Raw genomic sequence first — 18,790 nt, forward strand, 5'->3', positions numbered from 1 at the left:
TATATTAAGATCAGATTCGCTGTAAGACAGTGCCCAAAAGACAATTTAAAAGAACTTTTCTTGACCCAGAGGAGGAATAGCCCAGAGGGCTTTGAATGTGCCCAAGTTCTGCATGTGGTCACAGTTCATCCCTTCCAGTGTCTGGCATACACCAACTCATTCCTGGCTTCTCTGCTGCTTGAGCTCAGTTGTCCCTCACTCATCGTCCCTGGTGCCAGATGTGATTGTAAGCCAAGTAAAAATAAAATATAAAAAAATTCTTGCTCCTGGGGCCGGAGAGATAGCACAATGGTAGGGCGTTTGCCTTGCACACAGCCAACCTAGGACAGACAATGGTTCGAATTCCGGCATCCCATGTGGCCCCCTGTGCCTGCCAGGAGCAATTTCTGAGCTCAGAGCCAGTAGTGACCCCTGAGCAGGTGTGACCCCCAAACTAATAATAATAATAATAATAATAATAATTAATAATAATAATAATGAATTCTTGCTCCTTTATTAAAGATTAGTTGATCATATACCCAAGGGTCTGTCTCAGGATATTCAAGTCTATTCTACTGATCTGAGGGTCTGTCTTGATTCCAGTATCCTGTTGTTTTAATGATTACTACTTTGTAGAATACAGGGTGAAATTGGGGAAAGTGATGTGGAAAGTAATCCCACATCTTCCCATAAATTGCTCTAGCTATTTGTGGAGGTTTCTTGTCCTGTTTCATATGAATTTCAAGAGTGTTTGATCTATTTTTCTGAAAAAAATTCATGGGTAGTCTTAAAAAGATTGCATTAAATCTGCCATCAATATAGGCAGGTGTATGTGTGTGTGTGTGTGTGTGTGTGTGTGTGTGTGTGTGTGTGTGAAACTGGAGACATTGGTGGCTGGAACTGTGCTCTGGCAAAGGGATGGATGTTGGATTATTGTATGACAGAAACTCAATCAGGAATAACTTTGTAATTGTGTATCTCAATTTAATTAAAATTTATTAAAATAAATTTACAAACCTAAAAATAGAAAAGCACCTCCAAATATTTATGCATTGAAGTGTACTAGCTCTGCATTTTGCATATCCAGTGAAGTATGCTTATAATTTGTCAATCTAGATTTTTTCTCAGTATTTCTCAAGAAATTTCTCAATGCTGAAGTTTTATTTTATTTTATATTTTATTTTTAAAATAATACCTTTATTTAAGCACCATGATTATAAACATGTTTATAGTTGGGTTTCAATCATAAAAAAGAACACCCACTCTTCACCAGTGCAACATTCCACCATGAATGCCTCCATGTCTCTCCTCTCCCACTTCCTGCCTGTATTGGAGACAGGCATTCTTCTTCTCTCACTCACTACCATTGTCATGATAGTTATTAGTGTAGTTATTTCTCTAACTGCACTCACCACCCTTTGTGGTAAGCTTCTTATTGTGAGCCGGTCTTTCCAGCCCTCATCTCTATTGTCTCTGGGTATCATTGTTGAAGTTTTAAATAACAGCTTTTCTTTCAATTATTTTTGGTAACACTGTTCAGGACTATCTGTGATGAGAGGTTTAATTTTCATTTTCTCTGGTATGTAGCTTTTGTAGCCACTGTTTTCTCTATATTAATCTTTTTTTTCTTATTGTTAGCATGCCAGGTTAATCTACTTTAGAACTTGATTATTTTTCCCCTAAATTAAGTCACTATGCTACTTGGGTTTTAGTTTGATGTTACTCCTGTGTCTTACCCAAAAATTCCTTCACATTCCCTGTTTTTAGCTCCTGCCACCACCACCACCCCTCACCTCTCCTCACCTTTCTTACTTTTTGCTGTTGTTCCTGAGGCCACGTGTTCTTTCTGCTAGTAAGGCTGCCAACGTGTCCCATGCTTTCTTGAAACCTTGTTAGAAGATGTGTTTGGCCTGTTTTAGAATGTCACATGAATGACATCCTAATGTTATATGCCATTTTTGTATCTTCCACTAAACCTACTTTTTAAAGTCTGGAATAAGAAGCTATTCTTTTATACACTTTCACTTGCAGTATTTGTAAGGCTTGATGGGGCTAAAAAATCAGGCAGTACCCACCTCTGCCAGGAGAGGGGTTGTTTCACTATTGAAGATGCTGAATGATGATCAGAGCTGGGAAAGAATAGCAGGATGTTTGGATCAAAGTGGCAAGATAGAAGAGGCAGAGACAGATTTGACCAGCTGGGGCCTTTATGGAGGGGATGCTCCAGGGTGAGGTCTGACAATCTTCTCAGAGGCTACCAGCATCTCACCCACCTGTAGCCTGCAGTAGGATCATATGTATGTATGTATATATATATGTATATGATCATATATATAATATATATATGATCTCTGCATATATATAGTTTGCATATATATACATCTGAAGGTGGGAAAGGGTATAGGTGCAGGAAGAAATATGTGGTGACCTGGTCTTAATTAGGGTAAAGATTTTCTATCGACTGGAGCAATAACACAATGGGTAGGGTGTTTGCCTTGTACATGAGCAAACTGGGTTTGATCTTCTGAATCCCATATGGTCCCCCAAGCCTTCCAGGAGTGACCTCTGAGTGTGCCAGATGTAATAGGTCAGGCGTGGTCTCACCATGGTCAGTCCTGGTGACTTATGTTTTGGGTTGACATCCTGCTTTTCTTTGATCTTTTATTGTGACTGGCACTTTTCCTGGTGGAGATGTGGTTTGTCTGCTTTTTAACCCCAGCAAGCCTTAGAGTATTATAGAATTTGAGGAGCTTAGCTTTATGTTTCCCTGTGTTTTTCTCGCTACTCTGACTACCAAAGTCCCAGGAGCATCACTGTGCCAGAAAGATGGCTCAACTCTTCCCGCCCACCCCTCCTCTCTCTTTCTGGAGCCAGCAGAGCGAGTGGGGTATGCTTTTGTCAGTTGGTTTGCTTTAGTTATTCATATCCATGTCTGATTCAAGCTATCTCGTCTTTCACTCTGTCTTTTTGTTCCCTACTTGCATAATTGTCTCCAGTTCCTTTGATTTTTATTGCAAAAGGGACAGTTTTATTTTTTAAAGAACTGAGGAGTCTTTGATAAGCACATTGGCCACAACTTCATTTATTAAGTCATCTGTGGATAAACATTTAGGTGGATTTGTATTCTGTGTTTGGATATTGCAAATAATGCAGCTATGAACACAGGGATGCAAAATATCCCTTTGTATTTGTTTTTACCCATCCTTTAGGGCTTTTTCTGTGTATTATCACATTATCTGCAAATAATGATTAGGATAATGATGGTCTTAGAACTGTGCTTCTGAGTGTTATACTTTCCCTTTTTGGGTAAGAGTTTGTGAAGGGTTGACTTTTTTTGATCTTCTTTGAAAGTTTGGTAGAATTCAGTATATTTTAATCTAATTACATTTTAATTTCTGTCTCTGCAATTGGACTGATCTAGCTGTTTCTTCCTGGATTGGTCCTGGGAGTTTGCATCACTATAAAGTTGGTTTATTTCCTGCAGGTGGTCTAGTGTGTTTGCATATCTAAGAGTTTCTTATGATTTCTATTTCAGTGGTATTTATTGTAATTTAGTTTCATTTCCTCCCTCCCTCCCTCCCACCCTCCCTCCCACCCTCCCTCCCTCCCTTCCACACTCTCTCCCTCCCTCCCACCCTCCCTCCCTCCTACCCTCTCTCCCTCCCTCCTACCCTCTCTCCCTCCCTCCCACCCTCTCTCCCTCCCTCCCTCCTTCCCTCCCTCCCTCCCTCCCTTTCTCCCTTCCTCCCTACCTCCCTTCCTCCCTTCCTCCCTTCCTCCCTTCCTCCTTCCCTCCCTTCCTCCCTTCCTCCCTGCCTCCCTCCCTTCCTCCCTTCCTTCCTTCCTTCCTTCCTTCCTTCCTTCCTTCCTTCCTTCCTTCCTTCCTTCCTTCCTTCCTTCCTTCCTTCCTTCCTTCCTTCCTGCCTCCCTGCCTTCCTGCCTTCCTTTCTTTCTTCCTTCCTTCCTTCCTTCCTTCCTTCCTTCCTTCCTTCCTTCCTTCCTTCCTTCCTTCCTTCCTTCCTTCCTTCCTTCCTTCCTTCCTTCCTTCCTTCCTTCTTTCCTTCCTTCCTCCTTTCCTCCCTCCCTGTTTTTGGGCCCACCCAGTAGTGCTCAGACCTTACTCCTGGCTCTACACTTAGAGATCATTTCTGGTGGTGCTGGGGATCATATGTAGTTCTGGAAATAGAATCTGCCTGCCTGCCATACTACTCTAGCTCCATCTTTCTTTCTTTTTTTGGTTTTTGAGTCACACCCAGCTGTGTTCAGGGATTTCTCCTGGCTCTATGCTCAGAAATCGCTCCTGGCAGGATGGGGGGACCATATGGGATGCTGGGATTTGAACCACTGTCCTTCTGCATACAAGGCAAATGTTCTCTCTCTGGCCCCGCCATCTTTCATTTCTTATATGGTTTCTTTTTTGATGTGGTGTTGGGGATCCAGCCAGGATCTCACACATGCAAGGATTGTGTGAATCACATCCATGGGGGGACTCTAAATTAATTTGATGCTTTTCTTGAGAGGATGAAATTGGGCTAGTGCTTAAGGGGTACTACCAACTCAATGCTTGGGGGCTGCTCCTGGGAATGTGTACAAGCTCTTGGAGCTTTGCATGCCTAAGACCCTGGTTTATCCTCTGTACTGTTGAGCAGATACTGCAGGCTTGAGATCTAGCTGTGAACCATCTAATGCATCTGGCTGAATAATGCAAGAAGTGGCCCCTAGGTGACATGATTTATACAAGTGCTGGTATAACACTGCACTGTTATTGTAAACATTAATTGCCAAAAATCCTCACTACTCTTCCTAGGTCCTTTCTCATTTACTCCTCACTCAATTCTATTCTCAGAGTCTAAGGAATTTTTTTTTGTGAACATTTTCTGTTCTCTTTGTTTCTCCATGTATCACATCTGAGTGTGGTTGTCTGGTCTTTATCTGACTTGATTTGTTTCACATTGATTTGGGCCTCATTGCTATGAACTTTCTTAAAACCTCTTTCTAAATTCTATTCTGTAGATCAACTCCTTATTTCCTCTGGTCTCCAGCTAACTGACCTTTTCCCCTCTGACTTCTCTGTTTACCCAAGATTTGTTCAGGAAGGATAAGAGCACAGCAGGTAGAACGCTTACATATGACCGACCTGAGTTCCATCCTGGCATCACTTATGATCCCTCAAGCATCACCAGGATGAATTTTGGTGTTCAGAGCCCAGAGAAATTCCTGAGCATTGCCAAGTATGGCCCCAAACCAAAAAACTTTTTTTTGGAAAATTAAAAGAAAAAGATTTGTTCAGAAGCATGGCATTTAGTCTCTACATGTGTCAGCAAAATGTATTTTGAGATTTAGTTATGTTGTTGAATCCTTTGTTCAGTTACTGTTGAGTAATATTCCACTGATGTTTAAATTATTAGTGTATTCACTTTATATATATTTATATATTTTGAATCAAGCTTAAATGTGAATGTAAAAGGCTTTTTATGAAGATATTTATATTTTCTGATAAATTATTAGCAGTGAAAATGCCAGTTATATGGTAAGTGAATATGTAATTTTATAAGAAATATTCCTACAATTCAATAGCATCATATCATTTCATACTCTCCCTAGCAATGTATGAGATTTTTTTTTCTTACACTGTTACCACCACTTAAAATTGCTTTTAAAATGTAATTATTTAATGACATTGGAAAATAGTATTATGGAACAACTTATTTGCAAATAATGAACAGAGAATGGTTTTACTTTTGGCAAAATATTTAAAATCTGTATACTCTAAACACTGGAAAGTTAGATACCAAAATAGCCACAAATGTTTTATTTTTGTTCAGTGACTCATTATTCTTCTCTTTGCTCTTGCATGTATCTTGAAAAACGATTATATTAACAAATTGAAAAGATAAACAATTTATTGCATTGTGAAATCATTATTAAATGCCAGGAGTCAAGCAGTAAATCTGAAACCCAGATTAGATCTAGCTGGGGTGACTGTGGTCATCTCAGTTGTAGAGTAACAGTCGTTACTTTTCCTATGGGAATGTTCTCATTTGATGTTCTCAGTAACTGTGTTTAATAGGTTTCTCAGATATGAACTGGCAGAGCAACAAAAGAATGCTAGCACTTTGGATCTAAATTGCTATAAAAAGTAGTAAGTCTTGAAAAGTAATAAAATACATATACACCTCCTTAGAGAAGGGGCTCCAACAACAAAAGTCACATCTATCTAAAAGCACTATCTTTATTGCTCTTTCTGACTTGTGATCATTTAACAACATTTCTTTGTAATGTTAGGCTTACTGGTGGCCCTGAACTAGTCTGATGTTAAGTCTACAATTTTTGGATGGCTAATGTGATTGACTCCTTACAGATCCTTAGTGAGCATTTGTATATCTTCTTTGTGAATTTTTAAATGAAATGTTGTTTAAAATATAAGATATGTGTCTAATGAATCTATTTTTCCATCTGGGGCTATCTTTTATAGGTATCACAAAGAACAGAAGTTTTAATCAAGCTTTACAATTTTTGATACCATTTTAATTATCCCTTCTTTTATTGTTTTCTCTTTATTTCCCTTGACTAAGGTTTTTAAAATTCTGTTGTTTCCTTCTAGAAGTTTTAGGGTTTAAGTTTTGCATTGAAGTATAAGAGCTGTTTAGAATTGGAATTAATTTTCTTATAGGGGCCACTCCTGACAATACTTGGTCCAGCTATGTGTCCCCAGTGATGCTGGGAACCTTGCAGGCATGGTCTAGTGGTTCTCAGGGGTCACTTGAGATACATCCATTATGCTCAGGATCTGAGTAGTGCTGAGAACAAACAATTGGTATGTGTTTCACATCTTTAAGCAATATTCCCTTGCAGTTGCCAGGTACGTGTTTTACACTTTTAAGCAAGATCCCCCTCACTGGAATCACTTTTTGTATATGGTGGGTGGTAAGTACAGATGATTTTTTTTTTGTGGAAAGGACTAAGGATATCCAATTGTTCCAGTTTGACTCGATGAAAATATTATTGGAGCAGGAAGTTGGCGTATACATGGCTGTGGCCAGGCTTACCCTTGGGTCTGTAGTCAGGGATCACTCCCAGTGAGACTCCTGGTGCTGGCTTGAGCCTGCGATATACAATTTAAGGACTACCTTATTCACTGTATTGTCTCTCCAGTCCTGAAAAACATTATCCTTTTAATAGTGAATTGTCTTGACTATTTTGCTGAAAATTGTCTGTGGCTATTTCTTGAGTCATATGTTTCATTCTATTGCCTCTCTTTAGATAAGTACATTATCTTCACAACTGTAGCATTAAATCCTCTGTATTTTGGTGAGAAAGTGAGTTGGGACACACATACACAGCTGTGTTCAGGGATCAATCTTAGGGATACTAAAGGGATCATATGTAGTGTTGGGATTCAAACTGCAGACGTTTTGTTTTCTTCTTTCTTCAAATAGCTTTGACTTTTTATGACCTTCCTAGTTCCAGAATTTTACCTGTCAAATCCTATAAAAATATCTGCTTGGATTTTGAGTGAGATTATGTTAAATATATGGTTTGATTTGAGGGAGAAATTAATATTTAAAAAACATCCTCAATTTGAGTCTTTTGATCCATGGGAATAAAGTATTTAGCAATTTATTTACTTATTTAATTTATAGCATCAGTATTTTCTAGTTTCCAGTCTACAGTATTGCAGATATTTTGTTAAGATATTCCTAAATATTTTGTGGTTTTGTATTCTATGTAACACTGTTAAAAATTCAGCATTCTACTTGTATATTGCCCAAATAGAATATTTTTTTATCTGTATGCTTGTCTATATAGAATATGACCTTGTATATATTTTACAACCTTCTTAAATTCACTTCACACTCTTTGTGACTTTTTTTTTTAATTTTGGTGCTGGAGAGGAACTTATTCTTGACTCACTCAGGGGTCACTTTCTGGTGGTTCTTGGCATGAAACCTGGCTTTGGAGATGTTTGCAGATCCAGGACAGATGTTTGCAGAACAGGCTTGGATTTATAGCCCTTTAGACTATCATCATATAGAACCCTTGTGAATGAATTTTGAATTTCTTTTGAGTTTTATATATGGTAGGGCTCTAATGTCTTTTTATTCAGCTCTAGTCCTGATAATGTTGGGAGGATAAAAGTGGTTGCTATTGAACAGAAAGACATTATTCAAGATTTATTTTCTGTCTATGTCTTTTTTTTTTCTTTTGGTTTTTGGGCCACACCCAATGATGCTCAGAGGTTACTCCTGGCTATGTGCTCAGAAATTGCTCCTGGCGGGCACAGGGGACCATATGGGATGCTGGGAATCAAACTCAGCCTTGTTCTGGATCAGCTGTGTGCAAAGCAAACAACCTACTGCTGTGCTATCGTTCTAGCCCCCTTTGATTAAAATCAATTTCCAAGAACATTTTATGACATTAAGTATGAATTTACTGTCTTCATTATGCTCTCTTAAATAGAGAAAATTTATTTTTTTCAATTTCTAATTTGTATGCTCATTCATTTGCTTACCCAACCTTTTTTCCCCCTTCCATCTAGCGGTGCTAAGATACTATTCCTTGCTCAGTGTTTGATATTCACTCCCAGTGACCCCTTTTTATTATTGTAAAGGGCCATATCTCTGGTTCAATGTTGAACAGATTTGCTGAGAGTTGCTATCTTTACAGCATTCTCACATGTGTATGCATATGTAGGGGCAATTTCTTATTAGATATAATATTCTCTGTTCATGATGATCTTTCCTTATCAGCTGTGAAATAATGTATATTTTTGTTTGATAAGAAATTTTTTTAGTTAACATGAATGATACTGGGGCCAGAGAGATAGCACAGCAGTAGGGCATTTGCCTTGCATGCAGCAGATCCAGGACAGATGGTGGTTCTAATCCCGGCATCCCATATGGTCCCCAGTGCCTGCCAGGAGCGATTTCTGAGCGCAGCGCCAGGAGTAACCCTGAGCATCACAGGGTGTGACCCAAAAAACAAAACAAAACAAAAAAATAATATCATTTTTGTTCATATATGTTTTGCCCTATTGATATGCTCACATAAAGGTCTCTCTTCATTCTGTTAATATGGTTTTATATAAATTTGTTTTTCAATGTTAAGCCAACCTTGCATTTCTTGGGTAAACTAACTCCGCAGTGTCAACAGTATTATGTTGCCAGATTTGGCTTGCTATTTTTTTAAATCAAGTATCCTTGGACTTATACTTAGGAGGACTTTTGATTGAGATTTCTTTTGTTATAATACCTTTGGTTTTATTTAGAGTAATGAGGTAATGAGGACATAATATGATGGTTTGGAAAGTTTTCCTCTTCTGTTTTCTGAAGTATTTATTTAGTATCTGTAGTATTTATTCCATAAGCAGTTAATAAACTAACTTAAGCAGCTGATAACTAACTCTAAGCTTTTAATAAAATCCATGACTTTGGAGTTTTCTTTGTGAAGAATATCCAGGCTTCCAACTCTGTAGGATATATAGTGATTTTCTGTTTTTAATTCCTGATTATAGCCATCTATTTCTCTCTCTTTTTAACTAAGAAGGGTATCTGAGAATTTTTAACTTTTTAAAATTTCTAAAGAATCAATTTTATTTTTATAACTTTTTATATTTTCTGTTCCAGTTTCATTAATTTTTATTATTTTCTTCCTTCTCCAGTTATTTAAAATATACTTTTAAAAATATTATAAAGTTAAAAGTAGAAATTGTTATTTTGAACCTTTTATATTTTCTGATATAAGGATATGTTAAATTGAAGCATATAAAACATGAACCTTATCAAAATTAAAATACATTAAGATATAAATATTTTACCAAGCATTGCTTTGGTTACACTCACAAATTTGGTATATTCTGTCCTCACTGAATTTTAAGAGAATATTTTCTTACATTGTCTGTGATTTTTCTGTGATTTATGAATTGTTCAGAAGTATGTTTTAAATACAAATCTTTGGTGATTTCCATATAAATTTTTCTTTCTAGTTTAATCCAAATGTGGCCAGAAAATATACTTTATGATATTTGTTCTATTGAGACTTTTGAGGCTTCCTTTATGAACAACAACAAAAAAACATTTTAGAAAGTATTGCATATGTCTTGAACAATAGTTTATTCTATGGTTGTTGAATGGGTAATGATATCACTTCTTATTAAATTAAGTTGTTGGGGCCGGAGAGATAGCATGGAGGTAAGGCGTTTGCCCTTCATGCAGGAGGTCATCGGTTCGAATCCCGGCGTCCCATATGGTCCCCCGTGCCTGCCAGGAGCAATTTCTGAGCCTGGAGCCAGGAATAACCCCTGAGCACTGCCGGGTGTGACCCAAAAACCAAAAAAAAAAAAAATTAAGTTGTTGAAAATATTGTTCAAGTCTTCTATGGCTTAGTTTCTCTTTTAGTTCTATTCGTTTTTCTTGGTGTAATTTGAAATTCTGCCATTAGATATATTCACATTTATGGTTTTGTGTCTTCTTGATGAACTGACTCTTTGATCATTGTGCAATATCTTTCTTTCTATTGGTAATTTTCTTTTTCCTGGATTCTACTTTACTGATATTTTTATGTATGTACTATTTTTCTATGATTAGTAATGGTATGGTTTACTTTTTTTGTTTGTTTATTTTGCACATAACTGTCTGTTTCCAAGTTGTTTTTCATTGGCAGCATGTATTTGGGTCATACTTTTTGAAAAAAATTTTTTTATTTGACAACCTATGTCTTTCAGATGACTTTTTGTGTACCATTGTTATTTAGGCCTTTTATATAATATAGTTACATATGATTTTGTTTAAGTCTATAATCGTCACGTTCTACTTGTCCCACTATTATTTGAAATTAAAACCACAATCTATTATCTTTTGGGTTTTTGGGGCATTCTTTCTTATCTGTTTATCCAGTGATGTCATCTTTTAAAAGGAATTGTTGTGTAATTTATATATTCTCTTGTTAACAGTACATTTTCAAATAATAGCATATTGTAAATAGAAGCCTTAAAATTAGCCCTCATTTGTATCTTAAGTGGTTTCCCTTGTCTTATTTCCCCATTGCCTTTTCATCTGGCTTTTTCACTTCCCTTGGCGGTGGGGTGGGGCTTTGTTTTTGATCTCAATAAACGCGAGTCAGAAAGCCTTAGCTGGGAGCTGCCAATTTCTTTCTTTCTTTCTTTCTTTTTTTATCTTTTGGTGGAGAATGTGGGCAATGATCCCACCACCTCTTACATGCCAAGGAGCTGCCAATTTCTAAATCTTTGGCTTGGGCCCATGTTTCCACAGGATAAATACATTTATTTTCCATAATGAGAAGTGTTTAAGAACTCTAATTTCTTTTATCCTTTAATTCCCAGAATATACCTATGCCTAACAGGACAACGTACACAAATATTGAAACTCCAGCAATGATTATGAGCATATTTGGGACAAAAAATAGTAATTAATTGTATAATTTCATTGGTATTTTGGACCACAGCCAGCTTAAAGCCAAAGTGCTAAACCAAACAGAACCAATCTTTCTGCAAAAAGATTGAATTATCCATGAAATTATCCACATTATTCATCTGAAAAGAACAGACTGGATTTTCCAGAGAAACATTTCGCTCATAGATGATGAGGTCCCTATTTGGGCACTATTTGTTGAATGTCGGGTTGATCTTCCATAGTTCCTATTACTGTGGAACAATCAACCTGACAGTCAACAGCATATCAATTTAAATGTAACAGAAGAATATTATAAACTTATATTTTTCTTATACCCTGCCTTTTTGTTATTTTAAAAATTATTTTATTTATCTCAATATATTATTTATCTTATAATGCATTTGTAAGTATTTTTGTTTTACAATACAAAGTACACAATTTAAATTTCACACAGAAAATCATCTTTTAATGGCATTAACATAACTAGGAAGGTTTTGTAGTTACCACTATATTTGGCATGCCAAGTGCTCTCTATGCCTTTATGAACTCCCATGTAGTGTCATTTTCTTCCAGCCTGAAGTTCTTTCTTTAAAATTCCTTATAGCAGAACTCAGTTGGAAATGATTCTTTTATATTTGTCTTCAAATAATATTTATTTCATATTCATTTTTGAAGGATATTTTCACTGGGTATAGAATTCTAGGTTGACAGTTTTTTTCTTTCAGCCTATAAAAGATGTCGTTCCATTGTCCCCTGGCTTGCATTGTTTGTGACGAGAAATCAGCGGTCATTCTTATCTTTGTTCCCCTGTAAGTAATGTGTCTTATTTTTCTGGCTGATTTTAATTTTCTTTTTTTATCATTTGTTCACATCAGTTTTATTATCATGAGTTTCGATGTGGTTTGCCGTCCTTTTATCTTATTCAGGGATTCATTGAGTTTTGTGGATCTTTGTGTTTAAATTTTTTTTTATCAATCTAGGAATATGTGACCATAGTTTCTTCAACTATTGCCTTCCTGCCTGGCTCATTTTTGACTTTTCATGACATCTACTCTACATTGTCTAATATTTTTTCACAGTTCACTGAAACTCTATTTTTAGTACTTTAGCTTGGGTAGTTTTTGTTATTATTTCTTCTATTTTATCTATCTTTTATTCTGCAATACTTTATTTGCTATAAAGCTCAGTCATTGAAAAATTCACTTCAGACATTGTATTTTTTTATATTTTGAAAGTCTTTTATTTTACTTGGTTCTTTTATTTTACCCTTGTCATTATAGTGTTTGTGTTTTCCTTTGAATATATTTGTAATAGCTGCTTTAAATACCTTATTTGCTAGTTTAATTGTCTTTGTAATTTCTGTATATATTTATTGGCCAGTTTTTTCTAATTGTGGCTAATATTTTCCCCTTTTCAAATATTAAGTAATTTAGTAAAATTACTTGTGTTTCTTTCCCTTCATTGTAGATATGATGACTAGGGTTTGCACATATGCAGCTTATTGTGTTCTCATATGTTTAGCTGTGGTGCTTATCAGGGTTTCATATCAGACTGTGGTGCTTACACTCTCAGTTATAATGCTCACTGAAGGTTTCGCTCCTTTAGATATGGTTAAGCTTTTACATTTATTCACAAATATTTGCACTTTTTTGTCATTGTCCCAGCACATCTTCTTTAGTTTTTGAGTTTGCTGTCATCATGATCCTTTGTGTGGTGCTTATGCACCTGGCTGTTATGCAAATTAAATCACTTGTAGCCTTTGGGATCACAGAAAATAGAGTTTCCAGATTCTAATAGTAGCACTGCCAGGACTGTCCTTGGCACATACATTGACACAGGAAATTGATCTCTTAACCTGAAAATTGCAAGGCAAATGTTTCAAGCCATTGTACTATTATTCTTAATGCTCCTACCAAGTAACCAAGTAATTTTTGACTTAATACCATCCTGAGGAATATTGAATAATCAATGCCTATATTTATTCTCTTCCATTACATTAAGTTGAAGTTTTTAAACTTTTCACTTTATTGGTGGATCAGATTATGCTTTCTAGGCTTTTTCTTATGCTTTGCTTTGATGAACTAGAGCAATCTTCTGAAATGTTAAGACTACTCATTACTAAGTTATGTTCTCCTCACATACCTCTTGAACATCCCAACAATTTTATGTTTTCTCTGTGTTGACTCAAAAATCTTTTGGTCCTGCTTGAGACATTGAATTTTTTTATCTTACATATCTTCCACATCTCTATATGTGATTTATAAAGTCTAATAAAGTTGCCTTATACTTTATTCAGATAAACATAAATTCAAGGACATGAAATTACTATTACTCAGATTTCTGGAGCTCTTCATTTGCATGGTCTGTTTCTCTAACGATCAGTTTATATACCTTGTCTTTCTAAACTCTAATATTTGCCTCTTCAATTTAAAGAAACTACCATAACTCTGAATCTATTTCTTTCTCTATTGCCAAGTGTGAAAATTGCTTTAAAAAAGTAATTCAGGATGATTGTAGGATCATCTTCTGACACAAGGATCTGACACAAGATCTTCTGACACAACTTTTAGTATACTTATAAGTAACCATTTAATATATTTTCCAGTTTTCTCATTGTATACATTGGGAGGACAATTCTTCTACTAGTTACTCTATTATAGTTTGGAGCAGAATTCTGGTTTGTCATTATGGGTTCCTTTTTTGGTTTTTATTTCAAATCAAGATAAATATATCAAGATTACATTTACTATATGACAAATGCAGATTGTCTTTACATGAAAATCAACTGTAGGCCTTTTTCAAATTTTAAATCTATATATGGGCTGTCATTAGGGATTTTTATTCAGTAGATAAACTTAACATGGGTTATAGACATCTTACTTTTGGAAACTTGACAGGTATTCTTTTTTTGGATGCATACCGAAAGCTAAAAAGAAATTGTTGAATTAAAGATAAAACTAGTGATAGGTTGGTGAACATTAGAGAAGTACTATATGACCTGATATTGGTGACATTGTAAAGATAGAATGAAAAATTAGAGAAGTAGCACTTCATGGATATCCATCACCCATGCACAAAGCACACTGGTTTCTGGTAGGGTAGGAAGCTATAGAGCCCTGATCACGTGCTATAGATCGTGCACACTGGATTGGTTTGTGCTTGTGCTGTAGCTGTTAATATTTATTTTCAGTGCTGTTTTTGCTTATCAATGTTAAGAAATTTTTCTAGTATTTAGATAGTGGTAGGTAAATCTTTTTGTAATAGTCTGAGATGGTTTCAGAGATAGATCCAGAAATGGTTACTAGATTTCATCATGTGTTCCAATTCTGTTCATTAATGGTGACTGTTTACAGCTAAGTGTTGAGAAGGATTTTAAACCACTTCTGGCCTGAAGAGGTGAAAGCATTGATATGGGTTGGTTTTATCAGTCGCGAGTTTGGGACTGGGAAAATGAGGCACTTGTTGCTTATATTAAATTCCTACACCTGGAGCCGGAGAGATAGCATGGAGGTAAGGTGTTTGCTTTGCATGTAGCAGGTCGGTGGTTCAAATCCCGGCATCCCATATGGTCCCCTGAGCCTGCGAGGAGCGATTTCTGAGCGTAGAGCCAGGAGTAACCTCTGAGCGCTGCCGGGTGTGACCCAAAAACAAAACAAAACAAAAAATTCCTACACTGGTTAAAGGCAGACTTTATAGTTGTCCAAGAAAACCATGTGCTTCCCTCTATCTTTAGAGTTAGGCAATTTAAATTATTTCTTTGTGTTTTTCAAGATTTCTTCTTTATTTGGGGAGGGAGAGTATGGGCCACACCTGGCAGGACTCAGAGGTTACTGCTGACCCTACACTTAAAAATCTTTCTTAGCAAGCTCGAGTGACCATACAGGATGTTGGGGAATGAACCTGGATTCTGCAAAGTAAATGCCCTATCCACTGTGCTATTGCTTCGGCCCTCAAAGTTTCTTCTTATTGGTTTTCTCTTTCATTCTCTCTAAAAAATACAATTAATATGGCACTATTAGAATAGTGGTCTCTGGGCCAGAGCAGTGGCACAAGCAATAAGGCATCTGCCTTGCCCCAGCTAGCCTAGGACGGACCGAAGTTCAATCACCTGGTGTCCCACATAGTCCCTCAAGCCAAAAGCGGTTTCTGAGTGCGAAGCCAGTAGTGGTCCCTAGGTGTCACAGGGTGTGGCCCCCCCAAAACAAAACAAACAAACAAAAAAGAATAGTGGTCTCTATTCTGTTTTTCTTGGCTCTTTTTCAATAATTATACCTGTTGTATATTTAATTAAGCCAGTGATTTAGTTGGCTATATTCTCTTAAGTCCTGTATCTAATATACAATGTTATATGCACTCTAACAGTAGCATTGATGACCTGAAGTTCGAATTCTTTTTGTAGAAAATTTTATAAAGTGTTGTATAAATTAGGCATGAGTTATAAATAATACGCATTAAAATATAACTGGATCTATAACTAAGTAGTAATATTTTCCACTTATAGGTTAAACCAGTCATGGACCTTTAAAAGAATATGGCAATTTAGAAAAAATTCTTTCATATTTATTATCCTATTAATTTTTCTGATGTAGAAGGCATTTCGAACTGTTTTGGGCTATCTCTATATGATAATAATTATCTGTTTGATAATAATTAATTCTTATGATACTTTTTCTGACCTGTTTAGGTTACTTGGTTCTTTTCCTCATTCTCTGTGTATACTGAGTTAAGGAGTTAGGTCTCATCAAGAGGTTTAGACTGGGGCTCATAAGTAAGAGAGAGATGCATTCATTTGGGCAAGAAACTTATATTTCCATTTTTAGCATGTGATGGGAGAATGTGCTTGAAACGGAATGATGAAAGTTAACATTTATTTTGTTATTGCCAGTTTGAAACAATTCCTGTTGCCAAAAATGTAATGTGTCCAGCATAATACATGCTAGAGTGAATTAGCACAGACAGCAAGGATAACACTATAGTCCCAATCCATTATGTCCTAACTTTGTGACTAGAGCAATTCATGTAAATTCAGCTTTAACTTCCTCATATGAAATGAAATTAATAATCTGTTGTTCCTATCCTACAGAGTTGTTGGAAGGATGCAGCAAAACTATAGCTGTAAACACTGAAAATCTATTAATAATATATCCTTAGGAGGTGATAGTATGATACCGTGGATTCCACTTCCTGCTAGTTTGCATCTCCCCATGGGAAAATGGAGTTGGATATCTTGGCTCAATTAAGTGAATAATTTATGTTAGAAGGAAACAATTTTTTTTAGGAAGTCTTCTGGTAATGGCTCTCTGAAGAAAAAAAATGATTGAATTAGAGACACTGTTTTTATTTGCATACACATAATTTCTGTAAGAGATAGTCATCAGCTCTGCTTTGCTTTTTCAGCTTGGAACCCCATCCACTGCCAGCACATCGAATGCCACAATGCAATTAACAAACCAGCTGTAAAGGTAAGATGTGACTGAGCCTTGTGCTGTCTTGCATTGCCAGTGGTCAAATGATCAAGAGCAAATTTCTGGATGCTCTGTAGCACCTCCATGTTTAATCTGACCTTACTCTGGCAGACTCGGTCTAAGCAGAGCAGCAGAAAGTGGTGTCTGCCAGTCAGCCTATAAGTTTATAGATGAATGTTGTGAGACTTGATGCAGGTGTTTGGAATAATCCTGGTGAAAGACTTCTGTAGTCCTCAACTGACTTTGATCTGAGTAGAGAATTCTGGGAATCATCCCTGCTTGCTCAACTTCACATGTACAGCAGTGTCTGGCATATGATGGTGAATTATATAGCCACAGGAACACATCATAGATATGAGTTAATTGAAATGACTGAGAAGTGGCTGAAATACACATAGATGAAATGTGACATTATGGGACTCTACTGCTATGGTTTGAGGCCAACTCGCTTTCTAAAGTGATACAGCAAGAAACAATGACTCTCCTTCTCTTTTTCTACCATATCAATTTGCTTTTGACCTGTTCTAGTGCTGGGTTTTGGGTTTGTTTGTTTGTTTGTTTGTTTGTTTGTTTTTGGGATCACACCTGGTGGTGCTCAAGAGATTTTCTTGGTGGTACTCAGTGGACCATATGGGATGAAGAAGATTGAACCTGAGTTGGCTATGTGCAAGGCAAAGACCCTGCATTTTGTGTTACTGCTCTGGCACCACCCCAAAATTTTTTTTAATAAAATAAAGCTCTTCTGGTTTATTTCTATAATCCTATGCAGTTATTGATATTTTGAAGGTAAGACAATGGAGAGGTTTTGTTTCACAAATGTGTTGGGAGTATTAAACAGTCATATATAAAGGAAGAAAGTTGTGCTACTCACCATATCCATATTTAGTAATAATAACAGAACTAAAAATGTTCTATAACATTAGAGTTATACATGTTTTTAGGGACTAGATTCCAACAACAAAGGGTATGAACATAAAGATCAACAACTGGAGCTACAATAAATTGAAGAGAGTTTTTGTACAGATAAAGAAAGTAGAGCCATAGTACAATTGGTAGAGCATTTGCCTTTTATGCAGTTAACCCAATTTGATCCTTGGCATCCCATACGGACTCCCAAGACCTTCCAGAGAACCCCAAGCATAGACTTAGGAATGATCTCTAATCACAGCCAGGTGTGGCTCCAAAACAAGAACAAAAACTACATGTAGAAAATGAAAAAGCAGTCTAAAGTAAAGAATAAAGTATTTGAACAACATACATGTAAGATAATATCTGAGGTATGTAATTAACTCATATAACTTACCCCTGAATTTTTGATGTTAAATGCTATAATACTCTTTCTTGGAAGTAACACCCAGTGAAGCTTAAGAGCTACCCATCAGCTGATATTTTTGTGCTCAGGAGTTACCCACAGAGGAACATTTGTGGTTCCAGAAATTGAACATGGATTAGCTGTATGTAAGGCAACACTTCAACCCTTGTACTATATCTGGCCCTTCATAATTTTTGAAAAATTATCACATTTTGACAAAATGATCATTGACCTGTTTGTATGTAGATAAAGCACTTAACTGGCTAGACCTGTGATGGCAAATCTATGGCACGCGAAGGCCTTGCAGCTGGCACACAGGAAGGTCACAATTAAGATATGTGGTGCGTGCCACATAGTTTTTCAATACTAAAATCTTGTTATTAAGGTTTAATTGAAGTGCTGACACTTTTGAGGAAATTATTTGGTTTTGTGCTGCATTTTGGGCACGCAGTCTCAAAAAAGTTAGCCATCACTGGGCTAGACAGTGACTGGATTTGGTTAGTTTTGATAATGGATGATAAGTAGGTGTTAGATCAAATGAATTGAGTCCACTATGTATATTTTTTAAACTTGTGTATTGGGGATTTGTTTTCCTTGTTTGATAGGTAGTTCTTTAAAGAATG

The 18,790-nt window shown here is 36.3% G+C and overlaps 1 protein-coding gene across 1 annotated transcript in view; it reads left to right on the top strand.

The window, feature by feature from the left end:
• The window catches only part of UNC79 (unc-79 homolog, NALCN channel complex subunit), a 307,457-nt gene that overhangs the window by 99,729 nt on the left and 188,938 nt on the right, over window positions 1–18,790 (top strand). The window contains exon 8 of the mRNA XM_049769769.1: window positions 16,788–16,852. Coding sequence (XP_049625726.1) covers window positions 16,788–16,852 — 65 coding nt within the window. The remainder of the gene's footprint in view (window positions 1–16,787; window positions 16,853–18,790) is intronic.

The sequence above is a fragment of the Suncus etruscus genome, chromosome 3, assembly GCF_024139225.1.
Source record: "Suncus etruscus isolate mSunEtr1 chromosome 3, mSunEtr1.pri.cur, whole genome shotgun sequence".
Taxonomy (NCBI): Eukaryota; Metazoa; Chordata; class Mammalia; order Eulipotyphla; family Soricidae; genus Suncus; species Suncus etruscus.